The following is a 24,147-nucleotide window of genomic DNA, read 5'->3' as shown; positions in this document are numbered from 1 at the left end:
TTCATCAATCCTCCTGGGATCAACCCTTACTCACGTAAGGTATTACTTGGTACGACTCGGTACACTTACCGGTTAGTTTGTGGGTTATTAAATACCGTACCAGTTACCTCTTTCTTATTTATTTATTTAGTTATTTTATAATAGATGATAGCTTTAACTTTATCATTTTGAGATATTTTATTATCAGTTTTAATAGTGTCTCCATGATCTTATTAAATCAAGATAAATTTTGACATCTAATATTCATGATAAATAGTTATTTTTAGATATATTAAGAACATTAAATTTAAGATAAAAAAAATTTGACATAATATAAATTTATTATTGGCATCTTTTTTTTAAAATTTTATTAGAATTTTGTGCTGATAATGTATTGTAAAATAAATAAATAATAAAAAAATATTAAAATAAAATAAAATAAAAAATAAAAAATTATTAATATCCTCTAATATATGTATCTCTTTATAATTAAAATTTTATAACATACTTTCAATAATAATATACTCAATATAACACATATATTATAATTTATTTAAAGATATATATATTCTTTCTTAACTTTGTATATGCTATTTTATGGACATCCTATACCATTAACATAGTTGCCACATTAGAATTAAAGAATTTAGATTTTCTAAAATTTGAATTTTATTTTAGAAAATAAATTATAATTTTTTATCATTAATTTTATAGATGAGACTAAAAATAAATATAAAAAAATTATTAGAAATAAAAAATTATATTTTACTTTCTAAAGTGGAATTCAAATTTTAGAGGATTTAAATCCAGAATTAAAACAATAGTTGTTGAATCGAATTTGAATTAATAGTTTGGTGATGGGCTACTCATACCAACCATTGACATTCAAAATATAATAAATTAATTAATAATACTATAACACATACTTCGTTCTGTTTTTCATTACTGAATCAAAATGGGACGGGAAGAAGAGGCCGAGACCCAAACCTCCATCTGCAAAGACGCTCCCAATCTCCTCTCATTCTTCGTTGACACCTTCGTCGACTTCTCAGTCAGTGGCCTCTTCCTCCTCCCGACGCCGCCGCTACAAAACCCTAACCCTTCAATTTCCCGCTCCCTACCGCCATTACCCACCCGGCTGCCCTCTCCGAGCCGCCTGATCGCCGTCGGCGATCTCCACGGCGACCTCGACAAGACGAAGCAGGCGCTACGCCTGGCCGGCCTTATCGACGCCTCTGACCGCTACGTAGGGGGCTCCGCCACCGTCGTCCAGGTCGGCGATGTCCTTGACCGCGGCGGCGACGAGCTCAAGATCCTCTACTTCCTCGAGAAGCTGAAACGCGAGGCGGCCCGCAGCGGCGGCAAGATCATCACCATGAACGGCAACCACGAGATCATGAACATTGAGGGTGATTTCCGCTTTGTAACGAAAACAGCTCTAGATGAATTTAGGGTTTGGGAGCAGTGGTTCAGTGTTGGTAACAAAATGAAGGGCCTCTGCCAAGGTTTAGAAACCCCCACAGACCCCTTCAAAGGGGTTCCGATGTCATTTCACGGTGTGAAAAGAGAGTTCTTCGACGGGTTTCGAGCCCGGGTTGCGGCCCTGCGGCCTAACGGCCCAATTTCGAGTAGGTTTCTGTCGCAGAATGTAACTGTCTTGGTTGTTGGGGATTCCCTTTTTGTTCACGGAGGGTTGTTGCCGCAGCATGTTGATTACGGTTTGGAGAGGATCAATGAGGAAGTTAGGGATTGGATTAATGGCTCCTCGGGGAAGTTTTCGCCGCAGTATTGCAGGGGGAGGAACGCTGTCGTTTGGTTGAGGAAATTCTCAAATGAGGTTGCTCAGAATTGCGATTGTGCGACTCTTGAGCATGTTCTGAAGACGGTCCCTGGTGCGAAGAGGATGATCATGGGTCACACAATTCAGACGGCTGGTATTAATGGTGCCTGCGAGAACAGAGCTATTCGGATCGATGTGGGCATGTCGAGGGGGTGTGGTGGTGGTTTGCCTGAGGTTTTGGAGATAAGTAAGAATTCTGGGTTGCGGATATTGACTTCGAATCCATTGTACCAGAATATGGGCAATGCTGGGTTAAATGTGGGTAAGGAAGAATTGTTGATTCCTGCACATGGTGGACTTAGGGAGGTAGAAGTTAAAGCTTGAAGTTAAGGAGGTTTAGCTTTTAGTGTTATTGGTTAAACTTTCATAAGCTATTGTTGGTTTTTGTTTCAAGTGGCAACGAATGAATTGGGGGATTGTACAGTGTAGGATGTTATCCACATTTTTTCTCTTTGGTCCACCATGAAGACTTCGTGAGGATGCTGAATTCATTGAATGTCTTAAGACCTTTACCATGACTGGTAAACAAAATCATTCTTGTATTGAAATAAATGTTGCTTGTAAAGTTTACCATTGGTATGTGAAGTATGAAAGACATTGAATAATGCTTTGATTTATCAAGAGCCATTGCTAGGAAGGTACCTCTTTCAGTGACTTTTTATTTTGGTGATGAGGGCTTGGAGCTATTTCCATTATATTTGGTTCATTGTTGATATCCTCATTGATCTGGTGGATGCTTAGGTTTCCTCACTATTTATTTCACAATGAACTTATTCTTTCTGAAATGAATGGATGACTTCTTTGAACACAAGATATATGCGTTAAACATCTTGGCCATTATTCTACGCTTAGTCTGCTATATGACCTTTTTTTATGCTAAATCATTTGGTTGAATGTAATCGTTGATTGCATTAACTTATGGCTTTTTATAACCCATGATGTGCCCAAAATAAAGGGATTGTCTAACAAATGCCTTTTAAAGGTTACTAATGATGGTAAATTTTAAAAGTTTTTTTACTCAATAGGTGCATTGAAAAATGTAAACTTCTTATGTTCTCTAAATAATTAAGCACATGAGCGAACTTGTTAAGGGCACTAATAAGCCAAATTCATAAAGAGGAACTTTATTGTTTATCATGTGCTGAGAATTTTATTGAGAACTTGGGGAGTTTTCAGCAAGTTCCATTGGGATATGGGAATTGTCATGCTTCCATTAAGTTATATTAAACCACGAAAATAAAAGCCTATTTCCTTTTAGCTGCAATTCATAATTAGGTAAAAAAGCAGTGTACATTTGTTGTTAAAACTTAGAAGTCCCATTGGTGATGAAGTGTATGTTCCCTTATTCTTCTCTTAGAACCAGTTCATTGATTTGATTCTGAATTTGGCATCGGTCTCTGTTGTTGTTTATTGTCCGCATTGAGCATTCGTTCATCTTTTTGCATATCTTGATAATTCTCTTTACATCCTTCCCCCTTTCCCCTTTGTTCCTTTGAAAGGTTTAATTCATGCCTGAGCTGTGTTCTTTCAGGTACATATGATGTGGGGAACAAATCTAGGGTTCCATGCATGGTTGGAAAGCGAGAGGAGCATCAGTCATACTGTACTAACACTTGTTCTGCCCTGTCCACATACCAGATATATATCCTCTCGCTATTCTTTTTCTTTCATTTGTTTATTTATTTGAGTGGGAAAACGGTTTGGAAAGAGGGAGGAAATGATGAGAAAAGTGGGATTGAACCTCTTCCTCACATCTTAAAATATACCCTGTTCCTCAACCACCCTTGAGAAACTATTAAGCTTGGTTTCTACCACTCTAATTAGATGAAGACCCACTAATTTGTGACAGTAATGCAAAATAGAATGTTTGAAGTCCTTTGCATTGTAATATTAGGGAGTGTCTTAGAACAAGGCAGCTGAGTTTGCTGTCTTCTGCACGGCGATCATGGTTGCAACACCCAGCTACTTGGCAACAACACTGACAAGAATTTGTTTTTTGGGTTTAGCTAACAGTTTTAATAAACACATAATAAATTTATTGAAGCTTTATACTTTATATATTTTCTATTAAAATTTTCTCAGTTAATACTCTGAATCCGTGTTCTTAGAAAAAAAAAAAAAAAAGATAATCTAGGTAACAAATACTGAAACACAATTCAGAAGAACAAAGCAAGCTAAAATATGCATAACTGCAAGATTGTAGTGAAATATAATAGTTAACAATAATAGAATGTACATCTAAAAGACCTTTCTATAATAAAAAGATGCAGAGATATGAATTAAACTAAATTAGATCTATAACTAATTGGAAAACTTTCAAGTATATTGGTACATCATTTTAACCGTTGGTTTTAATTATATATATTATATATATTTTTTATAATTAAGATCAACAATTAAAAATTACTGAAACACCAATGTATTGCTATACTTGAAATTTTTTCTAACTAATTATAATTAATTCTATCAAATCAAATTTTGATTGAGTCGATTAAAAGTAGGAACATTTATATTTAAATATTTCATAACCCTTCTCTTTGGATATTCATCAATAAGGTACTTTGCTAAAATTTTACTAAAAAACTCTATGGAAAAACCGTGACGAAGAAAAAATAGTACATTTCTTTTGACGAGGGCTATTTTGTTAAAATTCTTGTCAAAAAAATCCTGTGGACAAAAACTTTAATAAGAGTATAATTTCTTCCTCTTTTATCAACATCGAGGTCTTGAAATCTATATATTTTCGATCTTGTGCAGCAGCCTTTCAAAAGAGATGAGTCTACAAGACTATTGTTTGACAACATGTATCGGATATTAGTTGCCAATCATAGCTTCTAAAGAGTAAAGAGTTGCTCTCTGGTGGAACTGTGCATAATGTAATGTGTTATCCAGTGGCGGAGCTTAGTTCAGACAAGGGGGCATGGCCCCCCAAATTTTTTATAAAAAAATTAATAGTATTTTTTCAAAAGATAAAAAATAATTTAATTGGTTTAAATACTTTATTATGACTTAAAGTATCCAATAAATTTAACATTCTTTACTTTTAAGTTTAAATATAAAAAATTAGATATTTTTATTTATTTAATTTAATATTATTTTATATTTTACTATTTATTTAATTTAATTTTTTATATGATAAAAAATAATAGAATATTCAACAAGTATTAATATTATTGTATTTGTATAAATTGATAAAAAATTCAATAAATATTATAAATTTTAATATTTGTCCTTCTAATTTCTTCTTTACATATTCTACAGGATATATATTCAAATTTTTATATAAAATAATAATAAAAAATCAAAGAATTGATGATTTTTTAAGAGAAAGGCTAATATTTAAGAAGGAGAACGTATAATTTTTATAATATCAACACATGTAGATAATTTTTCTACTTTAATGAATCGCGAAAAAAGTGAGATACAACTTTCAAAAGTTCAAAAAGTTATATCTGATGAGTTTGACCTTAATTTTTTAGAACGAGACCTGAAAAACGACTTTAAATTTGACAATATCACCAAAACCAGAAAGATGAGATTAGACGAGTTTAACTTAAATGGGATCTATATCAAAAGCATTTTGACAATTATCTTCTATGTGACCCCCCAAAATTTTATTTCAAGTTCCGCCACGCCACTGGTATTATCATATAAAGTTGTGTGTGTTTCTTCAATATAAGATAATCAATAGGATGCTTCAACATGTTGATTAACTGCCTTTTTTATAGGACTATCCATGAATTGTTTTGTGAAGTAGTTGTCATAGTCAACTTTGTAGACTTCCACTATATAGTAATATCTCCATGTATAGCTAACTTGTTTGAGATATGTATTTATGTGGATTTGTCTAGTAGTAAATTAGACACTCTTCTTTTTTATTTTTAACCTGTCCTTTTTTAAATAAAATCAAACTCGATATTAATTTTTTAACCAACTTTTAGTTAAGGAGTCTATCTTTACTCTTATTTCTTCAAAAAAGAATGGACTAAATATTGATTAATTGATTTTTCTTGTTTCCTTTTAATTAGTATCTGCAATATTTTGTTTACGAAAGCGATGTCTATATCATATATTCATATTCTTTCAAGTAATGTATAGGTTTTGTATGTATCCCTGGAACAAAATATCTAGTCATGCTTATCTACTCTCAAGTCTCAGCTAAATATCTTCTGAAAACCGTTGTGAGCAAAGTCACCGGTACAACGACTATTGAAGAACACAAGGAATATGTCACTTCTAATCTCCAGCTGCTATTTGTTACCATGGTCAAAGCCTGCTCAAATTCATGGTTATCTGAATTTCAGCAAACATTCAAAATTGTTAAGGTATCGTTTCACTAATGAATATATAAAATTGTCAAATTTTTTCTTGAATTTTAAACTGGTTTCCATGTGAGTCTCTCACTTGTTTATATAACTTAGCTCTGATAATAGTTTTACATACCTTACCCTGTTGAAAATGGAGGCAAGAATGCACTACAGTGAGATGCTGTAGTAGTAGATCATGGCAAACACCAAGAGCTCAACACAATTATTACGAATTGCTTGGAGTTTCTGCTGATTCAAATGCCCAAGAAATCAGAGAAGCTTACCGGAAGCTGCAGAAGCAGCATCATCCAGACATTGTTGGCCAAAAGGTAACTCTATGTATGGGTATGAGTAGGGTAAGATAGAGTTTAAATTCTACCCTAACTTGTAGATTTAAACTCCTCAATTTGAATCTTACTCTCACCTCAAATCTCTCATCCGGACCTGAACTTGACCCGTAAAAATAAATTTATTTTTCACTCGATCACAATATTAAGTCCTTTCACATTTTATATATTAAATATTATTTATGCCTAGTAAATTAAATTACTAATTTAGTGACACTAAATATTTATGCAAAAGATAGAAATTTGTATTAAAATTTTTACTGGCTCATCATAAGTATATATTTTATAAAAATTCACATTATATACTAAGGATGTGGGTTGGGTAATTAGGGTTGACTCAGCACCCAAATTCAACTCTGTTACAGATGAGATTGTTAACCCGTTTTGTCTGGATTAAATATCCATAAATTTGAGTTGTGCTGTTATTTCTAACATTGGTTGTCTGTGTATTTTTTTTTTTTATATTCTCTATAATTATTTTTTGTTTTTGGGAAATAAATCTTTTTTGGTAGAAAATATGATATTTAGTCTTTTATACTTTCATTACGTGGAGATTGAATAAGAATAACTAGGTATTATGCTTTTTCTTTTTATTCCGTTATTTTTAGGGTCACAAGTATACTCTATTGTTGAATGAGGCTTATGAGGTGCTGATGAAAGATGATCTAAGGAGAAAATATGACGAATCAATAAATCAAATGAGGATAAGACTTGGGGAAAATAACACTCCCTTGGGCAACAGCACGTGGAAAGGACCCTTAAGACCACAAGCTTTATTTGTTGATGAAAATGCATGCATAGGTATACTCTTCATTAATTAATTAATAGAAAAGTATAGGTAGACAATAAAAATATTAAACAATATGAATAATAAATATATTAGATATTCATTTTATTAGGTGTGCGAATGGTTATTCTAATATTAAAATTTAGATGAATAATTTAAAGATATAATATATTTTGATTTAATTAATGATTATTTATATTGTTCAAAAAAATTATTAATTACCTAATATTATCCTTAATTAATATATAATCAAAAGCATATATGATTCATATGTGTGCCTATAAGAACCGAAGTGAACACTAATCCAATTCATATCAGGATGCAGAGAATGTGTTTATCATGCAAGCAACACATTTATCATGGATGAAGCTCGTGGATGTGCACGAGTCAAAGTTCAATATGGAGACACGGACCAAAATATTGAGGTACCCTAAAAAATATTTAAAAGTTTATATTCTTTATGATACAAACAATAATAACAAGGCCGCATCTCTGGTGGCCGTGTTTTTAGTGGCTACGAGGGGCTATGAATTGACTGACCAATGATATATTGACAAGTAAAATGTTTATATGGAACATTAAATTGAGTTTAGAGATTAAGTACGAAAAGCTCATTTTTAACTATTGCATGAATGACATTGGAAATAGATTATGTCTAAGGGGTATAATTTTTAAAACAATGAAACTCAACACAAATGTGAAGCGAATAAACAAAAAATACAACAAAACCACATCTGTTGTAATCCCTATTAAGAATTCAAAACAATAACTTATTCCAATGTCATTTTCGATATTACTATCAACAATAAAAGGGATCTTCACAATTTTACTCCTTGTAATTAAGAAGCGACAAGTTGATGATGTCTACAACATATTTTTTTTATTCTGCGACAATTTTCTGTTCCTTTCCAACGAGACATTTCAAATAATTGCGAAGAAACTTATGAACCACTTCTTGCGCTCCTCTTTCCTAGTTGTAGCACTTGTCCAGATTTAAAAGTGTTCCTTCAAAGAATCCGGAAAAGATTGTAGTCTGCCAAAATCAGATAACCAAGTGCATCACACCTGTCAAGTAAATTCACAACCAACAAATAAGTGGTGAACATATTCAACATTCTTATTACATAACACGCACACATTCTCATTTTGATTAACAATTTCAAGTTGACACAACCTTTCCTTTGTGTTCACCATACCTATCAAAACAAACCAGGCAAACAACTCAACTCTTGGAGAGACTAACCCTTTCCAAATAGTGTTAGTGAAACTATAGCTTGTTATGTCTTCCAGAAGTGTTTAATACACCTTGTTTGTCAAACTTCCAGATAACTCTATCCTCTCTGTCAATAGCTAGTTTAACCGGTCTCATGGTATCATGTAATTGATTCACAAGTTCCAACTCCTATTGGAATAACTCACGCCTCCATTAAAAATTTCAAATCCACTCAAACTCATCGTTGGGTTGAAACCGAGGAAAGCCTTGAAAACCTATCCTTAGGGGTGGAAAAAGGCCAAGCGGCCTGCTAGGGGCCTGCAGTCTGGCCTGTGTTTGGCCTGGCCTGTTATAAAATAGGCATAGGCCCAGACTCTTTTAAAAGTCTTAATGCATTAATAGGTTAGGTCCAAGCTCACTAATTAGCTTTATTGGCCTGTCAGGTCTGCCTAGGCCTGTTAAAATATAATTAAATATATAAATAATTATTTATTATTAACAAAACTATGATATATTTTAAATTTATATATTTTGTTATAAATATTTTTGTATATTTTAAATACGTTAAAAGTTTAAAATTTTTTATAAATATTAAATATATGACATATTACATATAAATATTTTTATTAAAAAATAATTTTTTTAAATAATATTTTTATTTTTGTAAAAAAAAATAATTAGGCCTTTTAACATGTTTCAGGCCAGGCCAGGTTGAATAACAGGCCAGGCCTAGTACTTTATAAAGAGCCTATAACAGGTTACATGGCAGGCTCAGGTCAATTAACTGTATGACAGGGCAGGCCTGTTAAGAGCAAAGCCTGGCTTGGCCTGGCCTGTTTCTACCCCTACCTATCCTTTAAAGGACCACAACTGAGCCAAACATCTTTCCAGAAATGAGTTCTTTTGTCATCACCAATCTCCATAGACAAGCTAGTTATCATCTTGTCTCTTATATGTTGCTCTTTATTATGTAGCTGACATATGTCCTTCCATGAACCCCCTCTAGTAGGTAAAGTTTGGGTAGATAAAAGCTTATTAGGAGAGAGATTATTGCAAGAGCAAACCACCTTTTTCCACAATGGACACCCCTTTTTTGAGAATCTCCACCACCACTTAAAAAAGAGTGTTGTGTTTCGAACCATCGCATTTTCAACTCCCAACACCCCTAGCTTTTTTGGAGCTTTGACTACATCCCAACTAACCAAAGTCATCCCATTCCTTCCATCCTCCTTAATCCACAAGAACCTTTTCTATAATAAATAAATTTTTCTGTAATCACCTTTGACATCTTGTATAAGCTTAAATAATATACTGGCAGGCTACTTAGTACTGTTTTTATAAGTACCAACTTCCCCACTTTGTTGAGTATCTTAGATTTTCACAAGCTGAGCTTCTCCTCCATTTTTTGTCTATAATTGGCTTTCAAGTCTTAACTAGCCTCGGATTAGCTTTTAAGGGGATTCCAAGGTATCGGATCGAGAGAGTCGCCTCCTTGCACCCCAACAGGCTGCACATACTTCGAACCCACTGTTGGTCACAATTGATTGGGATTAAACTGGATTTATCAAAATTTATACTTAAATCCGACATCAGCTCAAAACATCGCAGAAGCCTCTTATAATTCTTAATAGTCTTCTCCTCTGGCGGACAGAACAACACAGTGTCATCAGCAAATTGGAGATGTGACAATTCTATATTGTCTCTCCCAATAAACAATGGAGATATCCGGCCGTTCCTAACTGCCTCTGCAATAATTCTATGTAGGACATCAACTACAAGTACAAACAAGAATGGACATAGAGGATCACCTTGTCTCAGGCCTCTTTCCATCTTGAACGGCTTCGTTGGCGAACCATTTATTAACACCGACATAGAGGTTGTGTCGACACACTCCATAACCCAGTTCCTCTACCTTCGCTCAAAACCCATCTTTTGCAACACAATGTCCACAAATCTCCACTTATCCCTAATCATATGCCTTTTAAAACTTCAGCTTGGTTATTGCCGCTTCTTTTTTCTCATTTAAAGCCAATGTAACGTTTCGCATGCAATAAGAGCCCCATCAATCATCATGTATTTTTTGCCCATTGACAAATGCACTTTGAGTCTTTTCAACCAGACCTGGCATAACTGATCTCATCCTCCTTACCAGAACCTATGAAATCACCTTATACATACAGCCAACCATACTAATTGGTCGAAGGTCCTTTATCTCCTTAGCTCCAATGAACTTTGGTGCCAATGCAACCCATGTGATATTAGAGTCCGTCGGTAACCTGGATGTGTGAAAGAATCCCAACAAAACTGCTGTGAACTCAGCCCCAATCCCATCCCAACACTTCTTGATGAAATTCATGTTGTACCCATCACTTTCTGGTGCCCTAAATGATTCACAATCCCACACTACCTCTCTAATATCCTCAACCGACGGCAACACCTCTAGAGCCTCAGCATCAGGGGCGAAGCTTAGTTGAGACAAGGGGGGCTATGCCCCCCAAACTTTTGTTAAAAAATTTAGTAATACTTTTTCAAAAAATAAAAAATAGTTCCGTTGACTCAAATACTTTACTATGACTTAAAATACTAAAGTTCAATCTTCATCTCTTGCTTTTATTGCACAATAATTTAGTTTTAAACATTCAAACATGTTGGATTTGGACTGAACTGAGTGTATTTGCATTTCACAGCTCCTCTATTCAATAAGCAACACTCCCTCTACCTCTAAGTTCAAATATAAAAAATTAGGTATTTTTTATTTATGTAATTTAATATTATTTTATATTTTATTGTTAATTTAATTTAATTTTTTATATGATAAAAAATATTAAAATATTTAATAAGTATTGATATTATTTTATTTTTATAAATTGATAAAAAAATGTAATAAATATTATAAATTTTAATATTTGTCCTTCTAACTTCTTTTTTATATATTTTACAGGATATATATTCAAATTTTTATATAAAATAATTATAAAAAAATCAAAGAATTGATATATTTTTTAAGAGAAATGCTAATATTCAAAAAGGAGAACATATAACTTTTACAATATCAACACCTGTAGATAGTTCTTCTATTTTAATGAATCACGAAAAAAGTGAGATATAATCTTCAAAAGTTTAAAAAGTTGCATCTGATGAGTTTGAGCTTAATTCTTTGGAACGAAACCCTAGAAAATGGCTTCAAATTTGGTAATATCACCCAAATCAGAGATATGATATTAGACGAACTTATCTTAAATGTGGTTCATATGAAAAACATTTTGACAATTATTTTCTATCTAGCCCCGCAAAATTTTGTTTCAAGCTCGGCTACTGCTCAGCATCCTCTTCAGCTATCAAATCTACCAGATCATCCCTAAAGCCCACCGTAAGAGACTTCTCCTGATGATATAAATTCTTGTAGAACTCTCAAATAGCCATTTTTATTCTTGCTTGATTTCTTACTAACCTTCTATTGATTACCAAAGCATCAATCCTGTTATTCCTTCTTTTTGTTGAAGCTATATTGTGAAAGTACCTGGTGTTCTTGTCCATGTCCTTTGCAAGTCAGGAACGTTCTTGTTGAAGCTATATTGTGAAAGTATCAGTGCAAATCTTTTCTCACATACCACTTCACAGAATAAGTTACTAATGCCTTTCTTCTAGTCTCCACTATTACATCATATACCCCATTATTTACCATGTTATCTGTCTTATTGATCTCTTCCTCAAAATAATTTTCTTATTCATGTCACCAAAATTATCTCTGTGCCATCTTCTCAGAGGAACCATCAAAACCTTCAATTTATCTGTAAAATGCATCTCTTCTAAACCCCTCAATTCCTCTTTAATCATTCTTAAAAAACTTTCATGTGTGAACCAAGAGTCTAGGCTTCAAAATGGTCTAGGACCATATCTCAACCTTATATTTTCTACTATCATCGGGTAATGATCTGACAAGCCTCTTGGCCCTCCTCTTAGACAAATCTCATGGAACTCCTCAACCCATTCCAGACTAACCAGAACTCTATTAATCCAACTGCATGAATGACCTCTAAACCAAATAAACTTACAGTCATTAAGCGGCAGGCCCACCAAGTGCATTTCTTGTATCCAATTTCTGAACTCTTCAACAGATACTATTAAGCTAGTAGTACCTTTTCTTTCCTCCACTTGTACAATCTCATTAAAGTCTCCCATAAAATAACAAGAGACCTGACATAGTCCGCTATATAGCTCAACTTCTCCCACACAGCGAGTTTCTCATCTCTAGTATAAGCACCGTAAACCAAGACAAAGCACAATTGAAATTATTCTTTAATATCATCCCTTCCACACACAACCATCTCTCTCCTTTATAATAAATACTCAATTTAAAAATGATTTCATCCCGTATTAATAACAAACCACCCGATGCACCGTCAGACTCAACATATTCCCACCCAGTATTATCACACACCCCCAAATATTTGCTACATCAAACTTCGTTATTACTTGCCTTTTAGTCTCAATCAATTCTAACATATTAAGCCTATATTTTTTCTTTAGGTCTTTAATCATCCTCAACTTTTCATCCCCCTTCAACCTCTAACGTTCCACGAACTAAATATCATTTTAAAGGATTATTACACACTTTTTTGTTATTCTTAGGTCTGCACCATCTTGCTTTCGCCTTTTGTTTTGCCATGTCTTTGGAATCGGGGTTGGAGAACGGCCTCCAAACAGCAAGGGAAAAGAATCGACGGAGTGGCGAGGAGCCGAGGAGGGCATTAGTGAGGAAGCAGATCCATGGGGCAACAGTGATGACGTTCAACCAGAAAGAAGGAGTTCCAGCAAGAGATGACGGCGAAGTACTACAAACAACCTCATCCAGGCCACACCAAGCAAGGAACAGAGACTTAGAATCTATGGCAGCAAAAAAACATGGCAATTAGAAAGCGGAGATGGAAGCTAGACGAGAAACCCTGGGAATCATGCTCCAAGTAGCGGCGGATGGAATCGACGAAGAAATGCAGAGGCAATCACCACAGAGGTGGTTAGAAGATTTCCGTTACGGCAGTGGCGCCCTTCGAAAGGCATGGCGAAAGTTATGGAACCAAAATGTGCCAGAACTCCGGCCACAACCTCAGGAAATTCTCACCAATCATGGAGCAGTGCGTAGGAATCATTCGAAGGGAGAAGAAGAAGAACCAAGTTGGCATATGAGGTTGGATATATTATTTCGGGTCGGAACAATGGGTTGAACTGGGTCCTATCAATCAAATAAATTTAAAAAAAATATTTACCCGTTTTTTAACTAATTTATTGCTATTAAGAAACTCAACAAAAATTAAACGAAATTTTACTGTTCACATGTCAGTCACAAATTGGTTCATGAGAGTTAGTCATTATAACTACTAAACAACCATTATTACCATAGACCGCACCTAATAACTAGACCAATATAAAAGCTCAAGAAGATAGAAACGATGAGTCGAATAAACCCATTAAAAAGAGTAATTCAATTAGCAAAAATGTGAGAAAAAATTATGAGGTGTAAAAATGGTATATTGCAGACATTATTGTTATTGCTGAGTATGAATTAGTTACAAGTTACAACAGAATAAAAAATACATAGTCAAAAGGAAGAATAAAAGGGTAAAGAAGTAGTTAATTTTGACTATGGTTAAAAATTATTAATGCAATACTTTTTGGAATACAGAGTACTCTTTCTTATTTTTTTAATATTTTCTTTTCATGGTTTATTAATTCTCTTTCACCTCTCATTATTGATGTTGATAATTATAGTTATTGTGATTATTGTAAAATTCTTAGTCAGATCACTATTATTATATATCACATTTGGGTCATACATAATATATACACGAGTACGTTCTTACGATAAATTACATAGGTAGAGTCTCTTGTAAAGAAAGGAGAGTAATAATCCTCCTAAATTTTAGTTTTTTTTTATAAGTTATATAAATTTTAATTTAACTTTTTAAAAATATTTAGTTTAATCTCTTCTATATTACAAAAATATAAAATTAATTTTTGTCTCTCTCTCAAATTTAGTCCAGCTCCCTTTTGATGAATTATATATGTTTCTAATAATATATGAAAATCTTAGGTGTCAATTGAGTCATGCCCAGTGAACTGCATATATTGGGTGAAGAGAGAGGAATTAGCGGTGCTTGAGTTTCTGATCCAGCCACAGCCAAAGGCAGGGTATGGAGTATTTGGAGGTGGGTGGGAGAGGCCTGCAAATATCTTCACTGCTGCTGAGTCTTTCAAAAAACAGCTCAGGCGACAAGCAACATAACAACAACCAGAAAAAATCAAAACACTGGTTAAAAGTTGAGATTAAATCTTGAAAACTAAAATATTATATAAAATCTATACAAATATAGATAGTGTGTTTTTAATAAATTATATATATGTGATATTTTGTAAATGATTGTTAATTATTAAATAATTTGATATATTTAATTAAATTATTATCTAATATTTTTTAATTATTAATTTCACATAAAAACATGAATATTTTCGAATTTTTTATTTTAACATTGAAGAGTGTATAGAGTTTTAAGTTAATGTTATAAAAAATGAAATTTTACAGTATTTTAAAACGTTGTCAATACGCAGAACACGTATTACACTGACAATACGCAGTCTGTGTATTTATAATATGGTCCGTATATTGTAATTTAATATTAAAATAATAAAATACGTAGTTTGTATATTATAATTTAATATTAAAATAATACCATACGCAATCTGTATATTAGAAAAAGTGATTTTATGTATATATAAAAACAACAATAACATTTAATAGAGTTTAATTAACTTTTTAAAAATATAATAATAAAATTTTTTAACATTTTTTGTATATTTAATGTATTGAAAATATAAAAATATTTATTTTTTAAATAATTTTGATAAAATATTTTTTATAATGTTCTTAATTTATATTTTTAAGACACGAGTTAATAAAATTCTATTTAATATATTTAATTATTTAATCTTTTATTGATGGTTGAAACATTTATAAATAGTAAACTTTATTTTTTATTAATAAATAGCTAATAAAATTCTTTTCTAAGCTTATTATATTTGTTACAATAAAATAAATTATAAAACAATTATTCAGTATAAAAAATTTGTTATTTATATCTCATCCTTGTTAATGTAGTGATCACATTAATTAATTATGGTTGCCATTAAATAACAAGAGAGAAAAGACAGAGAACCAAAAATGGTAAAAATTTATATACAATTCTCTTATGTGTAAATTATTAATTAAAAATTATTAAATAATTTAATATATTTGATTAGATTATTATAATAAATTTTAATTATTAGTTTTATGAGATAATTTATTTTATTTTATTACTGGGATAAAATTTTTGTTTTTTATTAAAGATAAAAGAGATTTAAACTCATAATTTTTTAGGTGAGCATAAAAAAATTATACTATTTAAATTATAATTTAATAGTTAAAATTCTCACTCTTCAAATAAAATAATCTTAATTACAAAAAAAGTATAGATAGTCAATTATAATATATTAAACTACTCTTCTATATTAGCCCATGACAACAATAAAGAAGTCTTGTGGCCCACAAATTCAGCCCAACAGAATACATAAATTCAGTTCTAATTTCAGTCTTTATTATTTTATCTTATCTTATCTTTATGTTATCTTCTCTTCTTATCTTATCTTTACTTTTATCTTTCATAAGACAATACTCTATATATATTTAGTTTTACCCTCATAGTTTACAACACATGTTCAATTCAATCAATTAATAATCAATAAAAAATATTTCTTTGCTTTCCCTATTCTTTCACAATTTTATCATGGTATCAGAGCCTTGGTATCCTCCTTGAAGAGGATACATAAACTATCATCTTTCGGTGAGAAATCACCTTACATCTTTTTCAACCTCCTCTCACAATGAATAATCAATCTTCCAATTCAGTTCAAGATCCAACCAATCTTTGTTAAAGGCATCCAAGTGAAAATCCTACCCCAGTTTTGGTTACCCCGGTTCTTTACCAGCAATTCCGTCTGCGCCTCCTTTCTTCCGACAATTTCGTTTGCATTCTGTTTCAGCAGTCATATCTGCATTTTGTTTCAACAGTTTAATCTGCATTTGTTTTAGCAGTTTCATCTGCACTCTTATTGCGCTCCACGCGCCCTTTTTTTTATCGCGCTCTATGCGCCATTTGAAGTTATTGCGTCATACGTGCGCTTTTTTTGAAGATCGCTGCTCAAGCACAGCATCTCTTTTTATATTTTTGCCGCCGGCATCTCAAGCTCCGCTGCGCGCATTTTTTGAAGATCGCTGCTCAAGTACAGTATCTCCTTTTATATTTTTGCCGCCGGCAGCTCAAGCTCCGCTGCGCGCATTTTTTGAAGATCGCTGCTCAAGTACAGCATCTCCTTTTATATTTTTGCCGCTGGCAGCTCAAGCTCCGCCGCACGCATCTTCCTCTGTGTCACTACGTCAGACGCGTCTTCCTCAACAATTTCATTGGAACTTATCCAAGCTGTGGATTATTGACATCTTCCATCCACGAGCCTGCGGGGGCATATTAAACTACTCTTCTATATTAGCCCATGACAACAATAAAGAAGTCTTGTGGCCCACAAATTCAGCCCAACAGAATACATAAATTCAGTTCTAATTTCAGTCTTTATTATTTTATCTTATCTTATCTTTATGTTATCTTCTCTTCTTATCTTATCTTTACTTTTATCTTTCATAGGACAATACTCTATATATATTTAGTTTTACCCTCATAGTTTACAACACATGTTCAATTCAATCAATTAATAATCAATAAAAAATATTTCTTTGCTTTCCCTATTCTTTCACAATTTTATCATAATATAAATTACCTCAGTCTATTATAATATATGTCATGGATTACATTGATCAATTTAGTTATATATGACATAACGCGTAATTGTGATATATCTCTTCTTTTTCGAATGTAAATATGTTATTCCAGAAGACTATAATTTTCCTGGATTGAATCATGGCTCGGACCACAAAACATTCCTCCCCAACGAGAGAAGTAGATCAAAGTTATAGGAAGAGTACAAAATATGATGAATAAACCCATCACGGATATACTTGTCTGTTTAGATAAGTTGCCGCTTGAGAACAACACCATTTGCGTCACAACTGCTCCTATCGTTCCACCGCTTCCGGTCATTCCTGCTATTACTCCTAGCGATCTGCAAATAAATAAATATATTTTTTATATTTTCTATGACCGCATATTTATTGTGGAACTGGATAATTAACTTTTATATTTTTATTATAAAAAATAAAATAAAGTATATTTTTTTTTAAAATTTATTTAAAATTTTAAAAATATTTTAAAATTATATTTTATTTTAATTTTATTAATAAAATTTTCTATTTCCATTAAATATATCTATATCAGTTAATAGGACCAATTCAATGATAATTTTATAAAAAAAATTAATATAAATTAGATATAATGTTAGTAGTCAAATATTATTATTTGATTGGTCGTTAATTTCATAAAAATTTAACTATCGGAGTACGATTGATACAAGTCAAATTAAAATAAAATAAATTTATGAGTAATTTTAAAAATTTTAACAAATTTCAAATTTTGAAGACAAAAAATTATTGTTTTAAATATTAAAAATTAGTTTTTAAATCAATCATAATGTACTTTTCATAAATATATTACTGTTTTAAATTATTTTTAATGTGTATTTTATATTTATTATATATTTTATACAAATAATTAATTTGATATCAAATTTTTTTATGTACATCTAAAATAATTATTTATTATATTATTTATCTGATCGACAAATAACTTTGCAATAATAATTTTGTTAATATAAAAAATTAATTACCAAATTAACTTTATATTTTTTTCACTATTTTTAATATTATGAGAAAGTTTTACTTTCTTCTGCAGAAATGTTAAAATAGCATTTTTTTTATTTGTAATATATATACTTTTCTCTCTTTATCACTTTTAAAAAATCTATTCTTTAATCTATTTTAATTTTTGTTGTGTAAACTAACGTTAACTTTATCTATTTTTTAAGAAAAAATAAATTAATTTTTTATAAAATATCCTTTAGTAAAAATTTTATTTAGTAAAATATTTTTTAATAAATTATTTTTGTACTGATTAAATGGTATTTTTATCAAAATATTCTTTTAAAAAAAATTTTAATGAATAAATTATTTTTTCATAAAATACCCTTTAATAATTTTTTAATTATTAAATTGTGATTTTACCAAAGTTTTCATTAACAGTTATTTTTGTACTTTATTATTAATTTTTTATATCAATGTATATTATTTTAACATTAAATTACAAAAATCGTATCACTGTTAATATGTATAACAATTAATGTTAATAAATAATTTGTTTCATAAAACTATTGAAAATTATTAACAACTTTACAAAACTTAAAAACAAGTCTCAATAGATAAATCCTAAATTTAAAAAATTAACATCTCATTCCTTCACATCTTTATAAAGCAAGTTCTTTAATAATTAAAAAATTATTGAAAGGTATCTTCGAAAAAAATAATTTAATTATTAAAATTTTTTTAAGAAAATTATTTTGAAAGAAAATACAATTTAATCATAGAAAAATAATTTATTAAAAAGTATTTTGGTATATAAAATTTAATCAAAAAATTTTTAATAAAGGGTATTTTTATAAAAAAATATTTTTTTTAAAAAAATAGATAAAATTAACATTACTTAACACAAAAAAATTTAAAATAGACTAAAGAAGAAATTTTTTAAAAGTTATAAAAGAGAAAAATATACATTTTACAAATAAAAAAAGGAGAGTATTATTTTAACATCTCTTAAAAAAAAGTAGAATTTTCTCTTAATATTATAATTAATTATTAAAATAATTATATTTATCATATTAGAATAATCAAATTTATTTGTAATAATATAATTAAATTTGTTCATAATTAATACGGTAATTAATTGGTGAATAGTTTTTAGGTACATATATCATTAGTTATAATTGAAATTTTAATTAATATTTATATATAAAAATAGCAAATAGTAACTCTAGAGTAATTAAGTTGGAAAAAAGCAATTTTATTGTGAGTGAACGTGTACGATTGTTACAAAGAACATCACCAAAGCATGAGCATGCATAGGTCACTGTACATTATGCTAGAACAGTCGACTTTATGTGAAGTTGATAATTGAGGGTCGTTAAATAATTTGACTAAATTTTTATCTAACAACTCACAGTTATCAACTTCATGTGAAATCAACTGCACCTGAGTTTTCACCATACACTAGGTGGAAACTCAGGTCGACTTTACGTGAAGTTGATAATTGAAGGTGGTCGTTAAATAATTTGACTGATTTGACTAAATTTTCATCTAACGGCTCTCAATTATCAACTTCATGTGAAGTCAACTGCACCTAAGTTTTCACCATACATTAGGTAGAAACTCAGGTGCAGTCGACTTTACGTGAAGTTGATAATTGAGAATAACACAAGCATCAGTCAGACTTTAAAATTTTAGAGTATAAATTGAGACAATTAAAATTAAAAAATTAAATTAAGTTAGAATTAAATTTTAAAAATTATTTTAAATATTAATTCATAAAAATTTAAATACCTGATTATTATTTTCCTTCATGCTCTAGATAGGTATATTAACAGGGGATGGCTCAACTAATAATTAAATAAAAATATATTTTTAGAAAATAAGTTTTTAAGATTCTAGTAAAATTCATATAGTAATTAAAACTTTCAGATTACATCCTTAATAAATCAATAATCTTTATAAATTAAAAATTTGAAATAATCACGGACAGCCTAAGTCATCCTTAAGGTACTCTTAATTTTATATGTTTGTATTATATATATCCATTAACAGTGGTGATTTAATCATAAGTTTTAATTGTAACAAAAAATTATTTTGAAAGTTTAAAAGTATAGATTTTGAGCTACAAATAGCTAGTAACTACGTGCTTAATTTTGTAATGCCGCGTATAGGAATCGTAAATATTAGAGATTAATCATCTATATAGAAATACAGGAATGACATTATACAACTTACAACCAAATTTAATAAATAATATAATTAAGTTAGATTGAAATTTAAATTCAAAAACTATCACTAATACAATTTATCAAAATACAAATAAAAATACAAAAATATAATAGTGGCTTTACTTTGATTGTTTTGGTAATTAATTACTTTGATTGTATTGTTTATATTTACTGGACAATACTCACATATATAGAGAGAGAATACAGTGTTAGTATATTTGATAATAATAAAATTATATTTTATTTTTAAAAAGTGATCGAACAACATGATTTATTATTCATTTTTTACTTTTTTTTTTTCTGTACAATTTCATTATGTATGAAAGTAGCCATCATATTTTTGGTGACTAAGTAGCCATCATATTTACTTAGCTTGTTGGATTTTTAATAGGTTTATAAATTACTCTTTTTTATTTTTAATTTTTTAAAAAGATATAATATTAATGTTTGATATAACTTTTAAAATTAAATTATAACTTTCTAAAAAATTATTTTAGTAATTATGAAAAAGTTAAAAAAATTGTATCTTTTACAATAATTTTTTTTATTATTTTTCTCTTAAAATAAATACTTTTAGAATTAAAAAAATAAATATAAAATAATTTATTTATAAATTATTTTAATATAAATATTTATTGTTTAAGTTATTTTAAAAAAAAAAAAACTTAGCCAAATTAAGCGTAACAGCTCTTTACTTAGTTAGTTAGTGATGCATTAGAAATAGGTTTAGATTAAAATTTTGTATATATTCTAAACATGATTGTAGTGTATAAAAACAATGTAAATATTCAATTGAAAAAAAAAATATAAATTTGATGAAACAAGAATATAGCAGCTAACCTCTTGGAAACGAAAGGAACCACGCCAAAGATGAGGCCAGAAGAAGCTTGAACAAACACTGAAAAGCAGCACATGACAAGCACCGAGCTCCAAAGCGAGTCAACTCGGCCCAGCAACACACAGAGCAAACCGGCCACCGTCTGAACCGCCCACACCCCCCAAAGCCTCCCTCTCATGCCGAACCTCTTCCCCATCCTGTCAGACATCACTCCACCCATTGGCCTCGAAAACACATTCGCCATCCCAAAACACGCCGCTATGGTTCCCGCCGTCTGAACATTCACCCCGAACCTGTCATAGAAATACTCCGCTATTATGTTGTCCATTGTAAGCTCCACCCCAAACGACGACGCATACAGCAGTCCCAGAACCCATCCTCTGTAATTCGACAACCCACGCAGCACAACAACAAATACACTCTCCTTTTGATTAGTACCTGTTACAATATATATTAGGATTCTATTACATTTACATACAATAATATAATATTTAATTATATCTCAGTACTCATTTTATTTTCATTCACTTTGATGTTTCTATAATTGTGTCATTACTATTGTATCCTTAAACCATGAATATATACTTCTAATTCTACTTTTATCTAATACATTTTCTTGATTATATTAAGTGTTTACAAAAGATGAGCCGTTATATACAGATACGACTGATTTGGTGATTAACTCTTTGCTGACACTTAACATTTTGACCCCTCATTTGAGAGTTTACTCTGTTTTTGTTTTTGGCCTTGATCAATATATAATCTTAAATCTTAACTACCTCTCTTGGTGTTGTGGTTACTAGAAGGGAGATCTTGACCGTATAACAAAACCAAGGTTCCGGTGGTGGCTTGGAAAATTGCCGGGATTATGAATGATAAGCGCCATGCGGTGGAGGAAGGGAGGTTGAATAGTGAGATGAAGAGGGAGTAGACGCCGGGCATGACGAGTTGGGTCACGCCAGAGCCGACGTTGGCCCAGCCTGCAACAACGCCGTTGGCGAGGCCGACGACGTTGCCGGAGAACATGGAGCTCATCCAGAACTGGCTGGAGACAAAATTAGCGAGGCAGAAACCGACGAGGAAGCGGATGGCGATGAAGGAGGTGGGTGTGGAGGCCAGGGAGGTGGCGAGGATGATTGGGGCGGTGAGGAGGGAGAGCGTGCCAGAGGCTATGCGGGGGCCGACGAGGTCACAGGTGGGTCCCATGAGGAGGCGGGAGAAGATGGAGCCCGCAAAGGAGGCGGTGCCAGCGGCGCCTATTTCGGCGGCGGTGAGTTTGAGGTCTTCACGGATGATCGGAAGGAGTGGGGGAATGGAAAAAGTGGAGAAGAAGCAGGAGAAGAGGTTCAGCCATGCCAGGTGGAAGGTGAGCATGTGTGGTCGTGCTGCCGAGAGCGGACGGAACTCGGTGGCTTTGTCGTCCTCGTCGACGGCAACGGGGAACGAGGACTTCTCCGAGAAGTAATGCTCAGGTTGCATGTTGGGACTTTTTTTAGTTATTTAGTTTTTTTTCCTTCTCTTTTTTTAATGGAAACTTGGAACGAAATTCTGGAGAAGCAAAATATGTATGTAGATTGAAGCAGCAAGGCACTAAACGGCAAAAACATGACTTAATGAGGTGTATGTATGGATCACTCAGTTATACATGTACAATACTCTCTTTTTTTTAACCAAAACATGTACCATACTTTTATCGTACAAAATCTAGGTAAATACTAAATAAGTAATAACTCTGCTATGCGATGCATTCACTTTCCATACTATTTTCATGTTAATATTTTCTTAATAATTAAGTAACTAATACGTTTGTTTCTTTTTTTTATTAAGTAAAATAATTTACATACATAATTAATTAATAATTGATATAAAGAAATTTGGTATATAAGAAGTGATCCGTTCCATATAATTTGCCCGCAAAATTTATAAATCGGCATGATAACAAAAAATAGAAGAAACATCCAAAATCACGTGCATAATTTAGTTACTAAAGATAACGTGTCTTCAAAAGAAATCTCCAGTAAATCACTTAGAAAATAGGTCAACCAAGTAACGGTAAGATAGCACGTTCGAACTCAAAAGTTTATAAAAGAAAAAATTCTAAGCTAAAGAAGGTACTATTTATTCTGAACAGTAATATATTCATCTCGTTCTCTTTTTAATTTAAACGTTGGAGTGTCTTTATAGGTGTCTACCGCTTCTGTTCTTGAGAAATCAACGTATATCTCATCCAACCTAGGTGGAAGTAAATTCAACCTTGAATCGAACGAGCTATACCTCTCCCAAAGCTTACTACGCAGGAATATTTAGCGTCTACCGTGGAGCTAAAGTTTTAAATTAACCTCACCATCGTTTTTTCTGTCCTATTTTCTCCTTTTTTTTTGCAGGTCACGGCCTATAACAAAAGAGCAAAGCAACCCTCCTCCTCCTCCACTTAAGTCGAGCTTCTGGCTATCAGTGAGTCCTTGCGGGCAGAAGTCCAACGCATGGTCGAGCTAATGAACCAGAAACAAAATAGTTGACATGACGAGGAGAAACAAAAAAGCCCTGCCAATGACAACGACGATGACGACTATACTGCAGAAACTAAAGCCGCGATGATAGTTACTCTGAAGCCATTAATAAAGAGAACCAATCCCTTTTCAAATGAAGTTATGAGCTTTCAGATGCCGAAGAACTTTACTCTGCCGATGACACTGAAACCTATGAGGGAATCGGTGATCCCAACATCCACGTCACTAAATTTTATTTAATGATGTTCATGAACGGTGCA

At 31.6% G+C, this 24,147-nt stretch overlaps 3 protein-coding genes across 6 annotated transcripts; 2 read left to right on the top strand and 1 right to left on the bottom strand.

Annotated features, from left to right (window-relative positions):
- Nucleotides 1-857: 857 nt before the first annotated feature.
- LOC112697303 (shewanella-like protein phosphatase 2) lies at nucleotides 858-3,875 on the top strand. The gene is made up of 2 exons (XM_025750425.2): nucleotides 858-2,340; nucleotides 3,351-3,875. The coding sequence occupies exon 1, from the start codon at nucleotides 935-937 to the stop codon at nucleotides 2,141-2,143; it is 1,209 nt and encodes a 402-aa protein (XP_025606210.1). The 5' UTR covers nucleotides 858-934; the 3' UTR covers nucleotides 2,144-2,340; nucleotides 3,351-3,875.
- A 1,648-nt stretch (nucleotides 3,876-5,523) lies between these two features.
- LOC112697302 (chaperone protein dnaJ C76, chloroplastic) lies at nucleotides 5,524-14,928 on the top strand. Of its 4 annotated transcripts, none has more exons than XM_072197509.1 (6): nucleotides 5,921-6,144; nucleotides 6,284-6,455; nucleotides 7,082-7,274; nucleotides 7,579-7,685; nucleotides 11,161-11,218; nucleotides 14,565-14,928. In XM_072197509.1, the coding sequence occupies exons 1-6, from the start codon at nucleotides 6,047-6,049 to the stop codon at nucleotides 14,573-14,575; spliced, it is 639 nt and encodes a 212-aa protein (XP_072053610.1). In that variant the 5' UTR covers nucleotides 5,921-6,046; the 3' UTR covers nucleotides 14,576-14,928. The 4 variants fall into 4 exon arrangements, with proteins under 4 accessions (XP_025606208.1, XP_025606209.1, XP_072053610.1 ...); XM_072197508.1 differs by lacking the exon at nucleotides 14,565-14,928 and adding an exon at nucleotides 13,106-13,755; XM_025750423.3 differs by lacking the exon at nucleotides 11,161-11,218 and having other exon boundaries at nucleotides 5,524-6,144.
- A 2,381-nt stretch (nucleotides 14,929-17,309) lies between these two features.
- Nucleotides 17,310-23,074, bottom strand: LOC112697301 (high affinity nitrate transporter 2.7). Its single transcript, XM_025750420.3, has 3 exons — nucleotides 22,157-23,074; nucleotides 21,380-21,815; nucleotides 17,310-17,680 (listed from the first exon to the last, which is right to left on the bottom strand). The coding sequence occupies exons 1-3, from the start codon at nucleotides 22,854-22,856 to the stop codon at nucleotides 17,443-17,445; spliced, it is 1,374 nt and encodes a 457-aa protein (XP_025606205.1). The 5' UTR covers nucleotides 22,857-23,074; the 3' UTR covers nucleotides 17,310-17,442.
- Between the last annotated feature and the right edge of the window lie 1,073 nt (nucleotides 23,075-24,147).

The sequence above is a fragment of the Arachis hypogaea genome, chromosome 6, assembly GCF_003086295.3.
Source record: "Arachis hypogaea cultivar Tifrunner chromosome 6, arahy.Tifrunner.gnm2.J5K5, whole genome shotgun sequence".
Lineage (NCBI taxonomy): Eukaryota > Viridiplantae > Streptophyta > Magnoliopsida > Fabales > Fabaceae > Arachis > Arachis hypogaea.
The sequence above is the reverse complement of the archived record's forward strand: the minus strand, read 5'-3'. Positions and strand labels throughout refer to the sequence as shown.